Source organism: Pelodiscus sinensis, chromosome 1 (genome assembly GCF_052426305.1).
Source record: "Pelodiscus sinensis isolate ZL-2025 chromosome 1, ASM5242630v1, whole genome shotgun sequence".
Classification (NCBI taxonomy): Eukaryota; Metazoa; Chordata; order Testudines; family Trionychidae; genus Pelodiscus; species Pelodiscus sinensis.
The window spans coordinates 56,753,492-56,770,217 of NC_143052.1; the positions used below are offsets into that span (position 1 = coordinate 56,753,492).

Below are 16,726 nucleotides of genomic sequence, written 5' to 3' on the forward strand. Positions count from 1 at the left end.
TCTTTTCCTAACCCAGGGGTGGGGAACCTCAGGCCTGGCTTGCCTGGATCCGGCCCCTGAGGCTCAGGGCTTCCCCTCCCCTGCGTTGGGGAGCCCATACTGGTGCTCCAGACCCTCCCTCCCCACAGGACTGGAGCACACAAAATCTACAAGCCTGGGCCCCACTAGGCTCTGGTGTGTGAGGAGAACGTGGGGAGTGTCCTTCTCCTTCACAGTCAAAGGCCACATTAGTGAGGGCTTGTTTGTATTATTTATTAATTATTATTATGCTTCTCACTTGTGTGCAGCCCCTGAATGATTTTTCTGTGGGTCAGCGGCTCCCACCCCAAAAAAGGTTCCCCCATACCCCTTAACATATTCTGTAAGGGTACAGAACATTATTTCGAAATAAGTAGCATTATTTTGAAATAACTTAGTCCGCGTCTACACAGCAGGCAGTTATTTTGAAATAAGTCAAAATACTGTCAAACTGGAGGACTTCTTACTCTGACTCCTGTAACTCTCATTGTATGAGGAGTAAGAGAAGTCAGAGGAAGAGTGTTCTATTTCGAAGTAAGTGCTGGGTAGACACTCCCAATTTCAAAATAAGCTACGCAACTGACATAGCTCAATTGGCATATCTTATTTCGAGTTAAGCCCCTCTGTGTAGATATACCCTAACTGTTTTGCTCCTAGAACTCTGTTGGAGATGTAAATTAGTCAGATTGAAAGTGCAAATGAAGCAGAGATTTAAATATCCTGCACTACATTTGCATAATCGCATCACAGTGTTCTTTTTAAAAATGGTATTTTGAAAGTGAAACTGTTGTCTAGATGCGATTCTTTCGAAAAAAACCCTGAAGAGTACAGGATCTTTTGAAAAAGGGTTTTTTTAAAAAAAGAACCTCGTCTAGACAGCAGTTTCACTTTTGAAATACCCTTTTTTGAAAGAACGCTGTGACACGATTATGCAAATGAAGTGCAGGATATTTAAATCCCTGCTTCATTTGCACTTTCAATCTGACTAATTTACATCCCTCTTTCAAAAGAGGGATGTAGTTTAGACATGGCCTGGGAGATGCAGATTTGGGGGCCAAAGTGTTTTTGTTTGTTTGTTTGTTTGTTTGTTTTGGGGACAGAAGATGTTGTCTCCTTTCATATAAAAAATCCAGATCCTGTCTAGCCTAGGAGACGTATGCTTTGGCTTTGTTGAGACAAGAGTTTGTGATCCTGTTATTGAGCTAATTGATTGTAAATGCTAATTGTGTTGAGGCTCTCCACAGATGTTTGTCATGAGGCACAAAATTTTGTGGTTTGCCTAAGGCTGAGCCACCATGTCCAGATACTTTGCCAATGTTTTTGTCTAGATTAGCTTTTATAGTCACTTAACAAGCAACTGGCAATCAATTGCAACAGGATGACAAATGCCAATCCAGGCAAACTATCTCCTATGATAATGGGAGAACTAGTCACATGATAAAATCACGAGTGGAAATAGAAAATTGAGCAACGGAGAGGACAAGGGATTTTAAATCATACTTTGAAAAATTCTGTTTTGTCTGATTTTGTTAACACTTATTTAACACCAGTGCCAAATGAGTATTTTGGATAAAGGATGCATGGGTAAAAGGGAGGGATGACAGAGACAAATTTGCCCAAGATTTTTCCTGCCCTGGGGGGCCTGGACAGTCTTTCCCCTTCCTCCGTTAAATGGCACCCATTAGGACAGATTCTTCCCCACCTAAGCAGAGCAGAGCAGCGTGGCACTGACAGAAATGGGGGAAGGCAAGGACTCTGCAAACCCTCCAGTGCACAAACTGTGCCCATGGTGGTCTCCTCCTCCTCTCTTGACACTGAAGTGACCTGGCTCCATCTGCCTGAAACAGGACTCGCCTAGTGCTGCCCGCACTTGGAGCCGGCCATCAAGGCTATCCTTAGGAGTATGCAGTGCCCGGGTCAACTCCTGCTCTGCCCCAGGCCCCATTCCTGCTCCTTCCCTCATTCCACCCTTTCCTCTGAGCCCCACCCCTACGCCATTCCAGCTCCACCTCTTCCCGCCCTTGGCCTGTCCCCTCTCACCCCCATTGCACCCCTCCCCCGAAACCCTCTTCTTCAAGAAATGTGGGAATTATATGGCGGGGAGAGGGCCGGAGGAGGCTGGCAGAGGCTCCCCTGCACTCAGCACAGCAGCAGAAACTGCAGGAAGTGGAGTAACCCAGCAGCCTGCTCCTCTCCACCACCATCTCCCAGCCAGGTTACTTCACTTTACCACGGTGGCAGCAAGCGGAGTGACCCAGTCCCAGCCCATTCATGGGGAGTAGAGTAGAGCTATCTGGGGCTCATGGGCTAACAGCAATACCGGAGGGTGGAAGGGCAGGGGCAGACTGGCCTGGCGGGATACCGGGAATTTCCCAGTGGGCCATCGTCAGTAGGCCGTCGTGTCCGCACGCCGTTGCCCCTCACTCCGAGTGAGTCTACGTCTGTGCTGTATGCAGCATGAAGAACCTGACCCGCCGCCTGCACCATGTGCCGGACATGACACGGGGGGTTGAGTTTCAACAGATGATCACTTGGAAACTTCATCTGGTGCAGAATGTGGCCACTTGTTTAGAAAATCACATTTTTGACAGTAGCAAAAGCCACAATGGACTATACCATTCTTGGTAGTCTACAGGTACTTTCAATTTGCTTCTGACTACAGTGCAAACTGACGATTTTGCCCTATAAATCTCTAAACAGCTTAGCATCTAGCTATACTAGAAATCACCTTTTGATATCATATTGAGCAGATTCAATCAGCATAGGCAGTAAAGCTAAGTCTCCTAGATATAAAATGGAGGAGGCTGACGTCACAGAATTTTCAGTGAGGGTCCTTATCTCTGGAGTTTACAGTGCCTTTGATCGGACCCAAGAACCAGATTAGTTGACTTCCCAGGCCTATTTTCTCAAGCTTCCACAAGGAGCTGGGTTGAAACACAGTAGGAGTGACCCAAAACAGATAATTTTATTTGTTTGGAATCTGTAGATTCTTCTCGTGATATTTCTCTATTTGTAATTTTGCATTAAAATATCAAGATGCCTCGTGCAGTAGCACTCAATGGCATGGCTTTCAGTGGGGCTACAGGTGTTTGAAGCTGGCCAAGGGACCAGTATCCAACACTGCCAAAGTATGGATTTTCAGAAGTCACAGCTGCTTGGTTGTCCTACTGTATTACTAGGTTTGGGCTCTGGAGTAGGATTCCATTCCAGATCTAGTATCTGTGTAGGTCCCTTGAACCTGGCTGGTATATTCAGGGTTTTTGTGAAGAAACCAGCATTGGGCTGTAGGAAAGTAGCTCATTTACAAAAACCACATATAATGCATTAAACAGTGATGATTTAAGTGGTCTCCAAAGCACAGAGATGAGAAAGATCATCTAGGAATCTGCTATAGCTTTTGCTTTACTTTTCCCCTTTGAGAAAATATCAGAAAGATGCTTTTTTTATACAGTTCCCTCCTGGCTCACATTTTCCTTATTCTTTAGAATCACATGAGGCTGGGAATGAACGAAACCTTAAGAAACAATGACTGACCTTGCCATTTCAATTGATTTTCTTGGATTGAAAGGAAGTACAAAGAGAAAACAGAAGAGATATCACCTAAGACATCCATTTGGTAATTGAAGGAAAGCTGGCTGTAGTTACAAAAGTAGCATCTTGAATAAAGGTGAGCTCTGCATGGAAATTACAAAATATGGAGAGCTGTATGTTTTATACATTTAATTAATCACACGGGGATCTATTTTATTGCATTTTAGCAGGAATGAACTTGAATCCTACAAAAGTTTGCCCATTTGGAATCTGGACAAAGTTCCTATTATTATTCATATCTATCAGACCAGTGAAAGCCACTGGATGGACCAAGATTTACTTTTGAAATGGAGGTAAAACACTATACATTTTCATCTGAGGATTATTTTTGACAGGAAAGTTTATTATTCCACAGGTTTTACAGGTTTTACCATTAGATCATGTAATCTGACCTCCTGTACATCACAGGACATTAAATTTCACCCACTTACCCCTATATTGAGACCAATGACTTTAGCTAGACTAAATGTATATGAGTCATCACAAGACTACACTGTTGTGTGTCACAAGCAGAGAATAGGACAGATCAAGATGGCACCAATGCCTGAAAACCTTGCAATAGCAAAGAACTGATTAACTACAATATACCCAGATGATCCTGGAAGATAAGACATCCTCCAAACTTCAGAAGGTGAAAAATTCCCAAGGTCCTTGCCAATTGGACCTGGGGAACAAACCCTTCCTGACCACAAAAAATTTCATTGACTTTTACTCTAAGCATGTGAGTAACACACATCAGCCAGGTATCTGTGTACTAGCTCACAGAATGGGTTCACCCTATTACATGTTCCATCTCCTGCTGTGGCTAACACCTAATGTTTCAGAATTTGCCAAAACAAAACAAAACAAAACAAAACAAAACAAAACAAAACAAAACAAAACAAAACAAAAAACACTCTATCCAAAACACATTTAACCAATAGTTTATTGGGGAAACATATTCCTTCCTGGCCTTTAAAGGTAACTGGTTGAAGCCCTGAAACATGAGATTTAATTATAATCATTGTCTTAATGCAGAGCTGAAAGTGCAAGTTTGAAGACAATGCAGAGCTTCTTGCTCATGCTGTGCCCCATGAAGAAAGAAAATAAACCACAGGATTCATGGATGTATAGATGCTAGGATGAGAAGAGACCACCAGGATCATTCAGCCTGACCCTTTGCACGAACAGACTGTAGGATTTCTCCCAGAAACTGGATTGAAGCTTTATTAGATATTTAATCTCAATTTACAGTCTCCAAGTGATGGTGAGTCCTTCACCATGCCTGGTGACATGCTCCAATGTTTAACTGCTCTCACTGCTAGGAAATGGAATATTATTTTAAGATTTATTTTGTTTAGCTTCAACTTCGAGAAATTGGATCTTGCTATGCCTTTGTCAACAAAACTAAAAAGCTTTCTGATATCTTCTCCATGTGTCAGTATTATACAGGGTGATCTAGTCACTTCTCAATGCTCTCTTTGACAGGTTACGTAAACTTCAGCTCATTTAGCCTGATACTATAAGATCATTTTTGTGGCCTTTTTTGAACTCTCTCAAGTATTTTTACATCTTTTTTTAAGTATGGACATCAGAACTGGAACAATATTCTAGAACAGGGGTGAAGAACCTTTTTTCGGTCGGGGCCGCAGAAAAATCAGGTGAGAGCTGCACACAAGTGAGGGAACTCCCCTAAACCCTCTCTGATGTGACTCCCATCTGAGAAGTAAAAAGACACTCCCCACATGTTCCTCATACGCCAGAGCCTAAGGGTGCCCAGACTAGCAGATTTGTGTGCTCCAGCCCTGTGGTGCGGGAGTGGGGGAAGGGGTGCTGGAGCATACCACTGCCTCAGGGGGCAGATCCAATCAAGCCCTGAGGTTCCCCACCCCTGTTCTAGAAGCTGTTTTAAAAATGCTGTGTATAAAGGCAAGATCACTTTCCTGCTGCTATGTAATATTTTTCCTTTTATTCATCCAAAAACCAAATTTGCCCTTTTTGATACACTGTGGCCTCATATGGAGTTGGTTAGCTTTGATGATCCCTAAGACCTTTTCTGAGACACTGCTTTGTGAGACAGAATCTCCCATTCTATAGCTATTGCCTGCATTTGTTGTGCTCTGATGTATTACCTTTCATTAGGTTGTATTAAAATACATTTTAATTAACTGGGTCCATCTAACTAAATAATTCAGACCACTCTATAACAGAAATCTACCCTTCCCATTATTTACTACCCAATCAATCTTTGTGTCATCTACCAATTTTATATAATTGTACAGATTACTAATTAAAAACAATTAATGGCACTGCCCCAAGAACTTATCCCTGGGATACAGCATTAGAAATGGTCCCATCCCATTAACAACTACCTTTTGAGATCTAATTGCACGGCATTATGTCTAATCTATGGAGTTTCTCTTAAAACTTGGAAGGGACATTTTTTCAAACCCGGGCAGTAAAGGGCATCTGGGTGAACAATTCTCAAGAAATAATGTATTCAGGGAATTTAATCCTTTTTAATGTTTGTGAATTGTTCAAGAAAAAACTGAGTTTTTACTAACTTGTCTTGTATTTGAAATATTCCACAAACACTTAATATCAGGCTATACACTGATCAGAAATTGCATGCTGTAATATTCATTTAAAAATTCAATATTGAGAATTCACTCTTCAGAATGTGATTGGTCACTTAAGCCACTTTTTAGTTTCTTTGACTGGATGATCCTCACTCTCTACTCAAAAACAATTATTTTCATAATTAAACAAACTTCATTTTTGTGATTAAATGAATCTTGACTATAGGCCTGAAAATTACTTTCTGCACAGAAGTTAGCAAACAGGAAACAGAAAAGGATGCATTAATTAAAAAATTCATTAAAAATGGATTCCTATTAGGTTTTGCCAAAATGCTTGGAGTTCATTTTTGTCTACACTAAAAGCGCTACATTGGTACAGCTGCACTGCTGCAACACACTTTCCTGAAAGACACTTTCCTGTTGGCATAATGCATCTACTTCAATAAGAGGCAGTAGTTAGAGAGGTGGGAGAAGTTCTCTTTCCAACATGGTGCTGTCCACCCTGGTACTTAGGTTGGTGTAACTTGCATCACTCAGGAGAGAGGTTTATTCACACCCTATAGCAATATAAGTTATGCTGACGTAAGGGCTTCCTATAGACTGCTGTTGTTGGAAGACTTACCAAGCATCGACACTGCTGACAGTTCTGCACCCAGGTATCTCCGCTGTTATATGACAGCTCCCCACTTTGATGTAGACATTGACTGCTGAGCCTTGAGTCACATTCAGGGCAACAAAACAGGTCAACTGTAGGGTTCTCACAGTCACAGACCATCCGTCGACACATCACGTACCCACTCTGTTGTTCCAAAGCCGATCAGCACATAGAGACAACAGAAATTTACATAATCTGGTCACTATACAAAATTAGGTATGTTGGTTTAATTCTAAATCCCATGGTAATTTGCATGAATTGCTGTTTTGTATATTTCATTCATAACAGCAATTCTTCCAACAGCCCTTTTCTGAAGTAATGAAATATGTATGGTTTTTCTGAGACAGTCAGATTAACAGATTTTACTAAAATTATACTAAGATTATACTTTTACTAAGAGTATATTAATTTTTGTATGCATGTTAATAAGTGTTGGAAGAAACTTTCAGACCAACCTATTTCTCCTACACCTATTGTAAAGGGTTCATATTAGAAAGACTAAACTTGGGTAGGATTCCACTAAAATTCTGGTGAAAACCTTAGCTTTTAGGGCAGGGTGGGGAACCTTATTTGGGTTGGGGCCCACTGACACATGGAAAAATTAGTCAGGCTCCTCACACAAGTGAGAAGCCAAAAAAAAAATCCCTCCCAAACCATCACGGACATGGCCTCTGATGAGAAGGAGAAAGATACTCCCCACATTCTCCTCACACACCCGAGCCTATGGGGCCAGACTAGTAAATTTTGTGTGCTCCAGTCCCTCAGTAGGCATGGGCTCCCCAATGTTAGGAGGGGAGCCCTGAGCCTTGGGGGCCAGTTCCAGGCAAGCTGAGGGCTGCATTTAACTCCCAGGCCTTAGGTTCCCTGTCCGTTTTAGGGAGTTGTTCCTGCTTTGGCCAGCAGCAAATTTGATCCAGGTTCTGTTTCAACATTTTCAGCACTAAGCATGAGTTTAGGGGGGGAAAACAGCTTCAGTCATACCTGAGAAGGATGGCCCAAATTATGTTGGGATATATGAGAGGCAGAGAGGGGAAGCAGATTTTTTTTCTTCACGTTTCATTTATTCTATCCAATCTAATTCTAGGCCTAACTAAATCTCACAGAGCTATGCATGGAGGCAAATAATCTGGGCACAAATGTGATCTCTCCCACCTGGCTAAAGGGAGACGGTATCTGTGATGGCTCTGCTTTCCTTTTTGCGGGACTGCACAACAAAGCCTCCGAGGCAATGATATCTATCTAGGGGAAAATGGCAGGGACTGAGCAGGAAAATGGCAGGGACTGAGCAGGACTGGGATGGGGAGCTCTGTGTTGGGTACACGAAGGTCAGGGAGAAACACACTGACCCCAATGGTCCTGTGGAAATCACCTTTCCTGTGATATCACCTCCATGATGGAGAGGGCCCAAGAAGAGCAGTAACAGAGTAATTTCATAGCGTTTTCTTCTACCCTTAGCACTCTTTCCCCCCAGTGACTAAGAAAACAGTGAACTTTATACTAACCTGGCATGAGCAGACGGAGCACCGGTCATTCTCCAGCACCCAAATCTGCCCATTGTGTTTGATTTTGTCATCATGGATACAGTCTCCGGTGCAGTTTTTTCCATGAGGGCATCGACAGTCATACCCGCCATCCAAGTTAAAGCAAACAGTGTCATTGGCGCAGCTGTGCCTTCCAGTCCCACATTCATCAATGTCTGTGAAAACATGCCATGTTATGCTTTTATACCACATTCAATTAACAAAAATGGTCTTGCTAGTGCCAGTATAAATGATTCTCAACCATTAAAGCCTTCAGCTGAAAATTAATTTGCACTCCACCAGTCTAGAGAGAAAAACTCACAAGTTCACAAAATGTCTTTGAAAACTCTGTTTTAAAAGAAAAAAATCATCATTTGAACTTTTCTATATCATTTTCAAAGTGAATGTTGTTGAGCTATTTAGCAAGAACAAGGAAACGACAAATGCTAGACAAGAGACACAAGATCAGAGATAACAGTAAGCCCCGGTAAGACCATTAGTTTATGAAAGCCTACATCCATGAGAAGTAAAAGGATACTTAACAAGCAAAGCAATAGACAACTGAATTTGCTTCCAAATTCTTTTGCTAGCTTTGCCTAGTGCTTTTGAGTTTCCTACACATCTATTGAAAAGTTAACATGAAAGGTGAAGTCTGACCTGTAGTTTCATTCTGTAATAAGGATCACATGGTTTATCTAAGGTACCAACTAGAGCACATTAGTTATTCGAGTTACAGAGACATCTATGATCTTTGTATCTAACATAAGAACAAAATGAATCTCAATGGGGATTAAGCTGAACAACTCTGACACAGTATTACATTTCAAAGATTTCTGAGTACGTTACAGACACATTTCATTAATGCATACACATACATCTTTCGCAAGGACAAACTAACGGCATACACTGCCATGCACTTCAATTATTTTATTTAGCTTTCTGAGCTGTCTGTCTCCTCCTATCACTAAAGGGAAAATCCCACCCACTTACTTCAGCACAGAATTCTGAAAAAGCATATAAACTCGCTATAAATGCATTGTGGGATATAGCTGAAAAATCAAAGGTCACATCCTTGGTTGTACAAATCTGGGTGGTTCCATTGGCTTTAATCAGAAATGAAACTTTATGACAATCTTACCCCCATGTTTTTAATTAGTGATTTCACTAAAAAGTGATATTTGTGATATTTATTGGGCAACAGACCAATAACAATCAATAGTCATGTGTGTATCTCTCTCTATTTTTGGTTTCAAAATGGAAAGGAACCTTCTCCAGACTGATCTTAAACCCAACTCCTAAAGCAAGACAGCTCAAATAAGTCTTTGTCTCAATGTGTAGCTACTGTCAAAAAAGTAAACAAGGTATCAGGGTGCAAAGAAATAAGATGCAGAATAATATAGAAAGTTATGTAATACTATTATCTAAATCAATGGCATGGATTCAGCTATTCAGAAGAACTGGTAGCCCCCTCTCAAGAAGGATACTGAAGAATTTAATGGGAGTCAGACCACGCTGATGAAAATAATCATAAGCCTGGAAAAAACTCTTGTAAGAAGAGAGATTAAAAGACTAGAATTATTTATCTTACAAAGCAGACAAACTAGGGGAGACATGAGAAAAAGTATTTAAAATAATGAATGGCCTACAGAAATTAAATGAGGAGATTCTGTTCTTCCAGTCTCCTGACAAAGGAATAAGGAGATGTGCAATGAAATTGAAAGGTGGTGAATTCAAATCAGATAAAAGGAAAATACTTTTTCAGAGAACACATAAATAGTGGGAATTCGTTGCTACGGGATGTTTTTGAGGCTAAAAATTTAGCAAGATCTAATATGCGACTGCACATTTATAGGGATAACAAGAATACCCAGAGTTGCAATAATTAACACTTAGGCTACGTCTACACTGGCCCCTTTTCCGGAAGGGGCATGTAAATTTCATGAGTCGTCGTAGGGAAATCCGCGGGGGATTTAAATATCCCCCGCGGCATTTAAATAAAAATGTCCGCCGCTTTTTTCCGGCTTTTAAAAAAGCCGGAAAAGAGCGTCTACACTGGCCCCGATCCTCCGGAAAAAGCGCCCTTTTCCGGAGGCTCTTATTCCTACTTTGAAGTAGGAATAAGAGCCTCCGGAAAAGGGCTTTTTTTCCGGAGGATCGGGGCCAGTGTAGACGCTCTTTTCTGGCTTTTTTAAAAGCCGGAAAAAAGCGGCGGACATTTTTATTTAAATGCCGCGGGGGATATTTAAATCCCCCGCGGATTTCCCTACGACGACTCATGAAATTTACATGCCCCTTCCGGAAAAGGGGCCAGTGTAGACGTAGCCTTACAGATTTTGGAGAAGATACTACATTTAATGCTTCAGTGTCTAACTATTAAGGATAGGAAGGACATTAAAATATAGCATGATCTAGTATGTTGATTTAAAGCACAGGATAATGCAAAAGTGATCATTATTCTGGTCACTATAGTTTGCAAGCTGCTAGAAGGACCCTTCTCATCTATGATATCACATGATTTCTGATTGGATGTCTATGTACAAGGTGTGGCTGCTAGGAACACAACCGCTCTGACAAATGGACAAGACAAATTTTTCTTTCAGAGAGTGTCATGTACAGACTGTCTTTGACTTACGAACTGGTTATGGACCAAGCAATTGGTCGTAACTCGGTTTATTCATAAGTCGGACCCCATTGAGTTACACGTGACTGCGCTGTTTGTAAGCGCGGATCGCGTTCGTAAGTTGGGATCCGCCATTTACAACATTTTTGGTCATAACTGCGAATGGCCGTAAGTCAACCGTTCGCAACTCGGGGACCGGCTGTATTTCTCTTTACTACATCGCTATACCTTTTGAGTTGTTAAATGCAGGCACTCAGGCAACTGAGTCTATTGGACACATTTCCTGCTATATGTATGTATTGTGACAGGGTCACTTAATATGGAGACATATTATTCCACCACAGCTTAAAGAAAGATTTCTTATACATCCCTTTGAAGCATCTGGTGCTAGTCACTATCAGCAAAAGGATATTGGATTAACTGGACTATGGATGTAATCCAGTGTGGCAACTGCTATATTCCTAAGAGATTAAAACACGACACATCCTGAACCTATTATAAAAATACTGCTGGCACCCAGGTGAATCAAAACTGGCATTTTGGCATTGCCTAACTACTCTATAAACTAATTTCCAAACTCCTGCAATATTGGCTATGGTAACAAGAAAAAAAACATTTACATGTTTAATATTTTAAATAGATATAGAGGGGTAACCGTGTTAGTCTGAATCTGCAAAACCGGCGAGGAGTCCTGTGGCACCTTATAGACTAACCAGTGCTGGAGCATAAGCTTTCATGGGCAAAGACCCACTCATGCATCTGACGAAGTGGGTCTTTGCCCATGAAAGCTTATGCTCCAACACTTTGGTTAGTCTATAAGGGTATGTCTACACTACCACCCTAGTTCGAACTAGGGTGGTAATGTAGGCAACCGGAGTTGCAAATGAAGCCCAGGATTTGAATTTCCCGGGCTTCATTTGCATATTGCCGGGCGCCGCCATTTTTAAATGTCCGCTAGTGCGGACTCCGTGCCCCGTGGCTACACGCGGCACGGACTAGGTAGTTCGGATTAGGCTTCCTATTCCGAACTACCGTTACTCTTCGTGGAATGAGTAACGGTAGTTAGGAATAGGAAGCCTAATCTGAAGTACCTAGTCCGTGCCGCGTGTAGCCGCGGGGCACGGAGTCCGCACTAGCGGACATTTAAAAATGGCGGTGCCCGGCAATATGCAAATGAAGCCCGGGAAATTCAAATCCCAGGCTTCATTTGCAATTCCGGTTGCCTACATTACCACCCTAGTTCGAACTAGGGTGGTAGTGTAGACATACCCTAAGGTGCCACAGGACTCCTCGCCACTTTTGCAATATTTTAAACAAGAGGATCAATTTCTAACACTGTAACTTTCTTTATTATTGTTAAGCCATTTTTATGGAGGGACTTTTTCTTGCCTAAAATGCTGTAATATACAGGGCTCCCACACTTCTAGTATCACAAATAAGTCATGTCACTTTTCTGGGTGACATTCATGTCCATGTAAATGAGAGTATCTCCATTTCAGTAAGAGGATCTGTGCCCATTTACAGCAGGCCTGAATTTAGCCATTCATATTCAGGCACATTTCACAACTTATTTATCGTAGTGGAATTTTCCAAAGGCTTCAGTGATAACTTAACTCTGTTTCCACAGAAGTCAATGGGAGCTTTTCCACTGATATTCTGACTTCAATGGAAGCAGAGTCTGGCTAACACCATCTGCTTCTGAAATTCCCACCCTTCTGCTTTTGAACTTTCAGCTTGCTAAACTCAGAAAAAGTAAATAATTTCATTCACAAAATAGTGAGGTAGCCATGTGGCTATACCTCTGAGCCTTTTCGCTATGCAAAGCACTGCATTTAGTCCGATGAAGTGGAAATTGACAAGATAGGTTAAATATCCTCAGGCCAAATCAGCAGACATCCATATTGTAATTCTAACTCAGTCTGAAACAGCAATATGCTCAAAATACAGAGAAACACAAACTTGCATACATGAACTAATATCTGCATTATTCATCAGTATCAAACTTCAGTCTTTATCTGCAAAGTGCTTAAGCACAAATCATCTTTCCCTGGCAAAAGCTTACTTCAGTGTTTTGATGTTGGACTTGCAATAAACCGTGAATTATGTTGCTGACATTTTGTTTACAGCCTTAACCGGGGCACCAAGCACCATAAACTATTGAAGGCTGGGGACTGAGCTCAGCTGCTGCTATTGCTGAGCACAATGAATGGGGAAAATAGCCCACAATGCAAATTTCCAGCAATTTCAGACCTAGGTGTTAGATCACTATTATCACTCCCATGTCGTCTTCCAAAAGCACTTAAAGATACTGCAGCCAGCTTACAACACAGTGCTTCAGAATCTAGTCATTTGAATAGTAATAGAGATGTAGCCGTGTTAGTCTGGTCTTGCTGAAACAAAAGACAGGACTATGCAGCACTTTAAAGACTAACAAGATGGTTTATTAGGTGATGAACTGTCATGAGCCAGACCCACTTCCTCAGATCAAATTCTGGAAGAAAATTGGCATGACCGTATACACCAAAGGGATATATACCAAAGGGATATCCCTTTGGTATATATGGTCATGCCAATTTTCTTCCACAATTTGATCTGAGGAAGTTGGTCTGGCCCACAAAAGCTCATCACCTAATAAACCATCTTGTTAGTCTTTAAAGTGCTGCATAGTTAGTCACTTGAATAGTATAGATAGGGATATGTGAGCCTCAAAAAAGTTTGGAGGATTGTGTTGGATAAATCTTGCAAAATGTGAATAACTTAACAGAGGGCCACATTTTGCTTATCTAACCTATATGCTATGTGGAATGGGTTTGATCTTGCACATTTGAAGGTCTTCTTTCTCCCTCCTCCTATCCTGTACCTCCCAACCATATCACATCATACGAGCATAATACTGCCTGATCCTCCTGCCCATTGCTCTGATCCCAGTGGCCTCTGTATTTCTATTTCATTGAGAAAGGAATCAAGGTTGGAACAGCCTCTCTTTTGAACATTGTCTGGTGTTTTTATATAAAGTTTGTAAAGTCCAGGTCTTGCCTAGGTCAGAGACACCTTTAAATACCCTGGTCCATTGATACAACAAGAAGCTCCTAAATCAGAGATGGGTAAGAGGTGGCTAGGAGGATGAATCCAGCCTGCCAAGCCACCGGATCTGGCTCATGACAGCCTCGCTAGGACCCTCATGGACAGTGCAGCTGTAGCTGCTTTAAATGTGACTGCTCTCAGCAATAGGAGCTGAGAAATTTTGCTGGAGGCAGGGGCAGCCAATGAAGCCTCCTCACTCCCTTCCCCTCCCCTGCCCGGATCAGAGCCTCATGGAGCAGCTTATAGATGCAGCTCAGATTTCTGCAGAGCTGCTCCTGGGAACCACCTAGGTAAGCACCTCCCAGCTGGAGCCTGCCTCTGGCACACCCTCCCCAACTACCTGCCTCAGGCCATCACCCAACACCCCCCCTTTTCCGCAGGTCACAACTCCCTCCCAGACCCTGAACCCCATCCTAAATGCCTCCCCCAGGCCAGAATCCTTTCTGGCACCCCTCCCCCCTCCCTGACCCTTCACCCCATTCCCCTGCCCCAGGTCACCACCCAAACCCTCTGCACCCCCTTCTCCCAGGTCACAACTGCCTCCCAGATCCTGCATCCCTCCAAGAGCCTCTCCCCTGAGGCCAGAATCCTCTCCTGCACCCATACCCACTTCTGGATTCTGTACTTCAACCTCTGTCCCAGATCACAACCCCCTCCTTCATCCAAACTCCCTCTCAGACTCCACCCCCCATTCTGTACCCCAGTGCCCTACCTCGAGCTCCCTTCTGCATCCAACTTCCTTCCCACTTACTCCTCCCTAACCGCCCTCCCTGATATCAAATAAAATACATGTATTTTCATGAACACAAACTCTCTTTATTTAACAAAACTGGGGGGGGGGGGGGAATGAAACTCTGGTGTGACTGGGGAAAGGAGGTGGGAGAGGGGAGAAAAGCGGGTGGGAGAGGGGAGGGGGAAACCTGGGAGGAGGGAGCTGGAAGGGGGAAGAAAGGGGAAGAAGAGGGAGTGGAAGCTCAGGGCTCAGGATTGAGAGGTCTCGCCGGACCAACTTGATTTTCATGCAAACCTGCTCCTGGGTTCACATGAGGCTTTGGGTGGCCAGGCTGGCAGCTATCCTGCCATAGACGGCCACGTTCCTCCATCTAGTGCGGAGATCATGGACATTGGGGGCATCCCCCCCAAACCTGAATAAGGTCCATGATCTCTACCCTGGACCAGGAAGGCACCCTCCTTCTCCGGGCCATGGCAGGCTCCTGGGAGCTGGCAGACTGCTCCTGGGGAGCAGTAGAGGGCTGGCTGCCAGTGGCTTGCTGCCTCATGTTTTGGGGTCACTGGGTATGGAGCAGTGACTGCTGGCTCTGGGCTGGCAGGCTTGGAGCTGGCACAAGCACTGTGGCCAGAGTCAACCCCTTTAAGGACTCTGGGGAGGGGGCGAGGGAGAGGAGTGTTCTTGGTTGAGGTCGATGTGGCCACCAGGGCACCCTGGGAAGACTGGAGGCCCCCTATTTCGATATAAGTGTCTACACAGCACTAATTTCAGAATAGCTATTTCGAATTTGGCGTTATTCCTCATGGAATTAATTTCGAAATAGCGGCTTGGCTGTGTAGACACTAGTGAAGTTATTTTGAAATAACAATTGTTATTTCGAAATAACTTTGCTGTGTAGACATACTCAAAATGTATGGTTTTGCTTACATTCAGATCAGTTTGGATACTTATCTAGACTGATAAAAGCCCCTTAGGCCTAAGAACTGGGTTAGAAATTTTGTACTTTTGTGATATTTCTCCTGCTTTGTTTTTCTACATGGGTCAGGCAGAGTATTCTTTTGCTGCCTTTGGGATCTTCCACTCCTGTTCTGGACACAAACCCACAAAGTGGAGAGACATCAGAAGTGAGGAATTTTTTTTTTTTTTTTTTAAGTTTATGAACTTCAGAAAAGCTTTGTTTTGATTAGAGTTCTGGACAGAGGTTTACCTTGGTTCTTGTTTTGTCTAATATTGCCCCCTAAATGTTCATCACTCTTAATTCCAATAAATTAGGTTGTGTTATAGCATCACACTTTTTCAGTCTTTTCTGGCCCATGCCTTCATATTCAGGCAATGAGGGCACTTCTGGATGACACTGACCTGCATTTCTCTGTGGTACTGATGGCACCGGAGAATGAGAGGCTCTAGGCAGCTCGGACAGGGAGCATGCCGGGGAAGCCCTTGTGGCTTGAGAGCCTTTGTGGGGTGATGAAGCTGCCCTACCCGAGGGCTTCTGCTGTGTCCACACCTGCTCTGGTTTGTCCATTGGTAATTGAAGAGACTTTGTCCAGATAATAGTTTTGAGCCACGGTTCGTGGTCTTTTCTTACTTTGCCATCCTATTCAGGCAATGAGGGCATTTTTGTGCCAAATGAGACTCCCCCAGGCATTTGACACATGAGGCATGGCCATCTGAGGTAGGCATTGAGTCTCCGCAGGAATCGCATTTTTTGAAGCTGGGGAAACCTGGCATTGTTGCAGTGAAGAAAAGCTGCGGCGGCTGCTGTGTTTTTTTTTCCTTTTCAGCAAAGTCAACATTGAAAAAGGACAAACTAAACAAAATGATGAGGTAAAGAGCTAAAAATAACAGAGGATTTAAATTTTTCCTGTCAGAAAGAAGAGCACTGCTGTGAATTACGTCTTCAGCCAGGGATAGTTAAAAAGGAACTGATGGGACTCACGTTGTGTGTGC

The 16,726-nt window shown here is 42.9% G+C and overlaps 1 protein-coding gene across 1 annotated transcript in view; it reads right to left on the reverse strand.

Moving 5' to 3' along the window:
- Positions 1–16,726, reverse strand: part of NELL2 (neural EGFL like 2) — a 299,416-nt gene that overhangs the window by 8,131 nt on the left and 274,559 nt on the right. Inside the window, exons 17-18 of the mRNA XM_006126494.5 lie at positions 8,325–8,518; positions 6,790–6,966 (exon numbers count right to left, since the gene is read on the reverse strand). Of these exons, the coding sequence (XP_006126556.3) occupies positions 6,790–6,966; positions 8,325–8,518 (371 nt within the window). The remainder of the gene's footprint in view (positions 1–6,789; positions 6,967–8,324; positions 8,519–16,726) is intronic.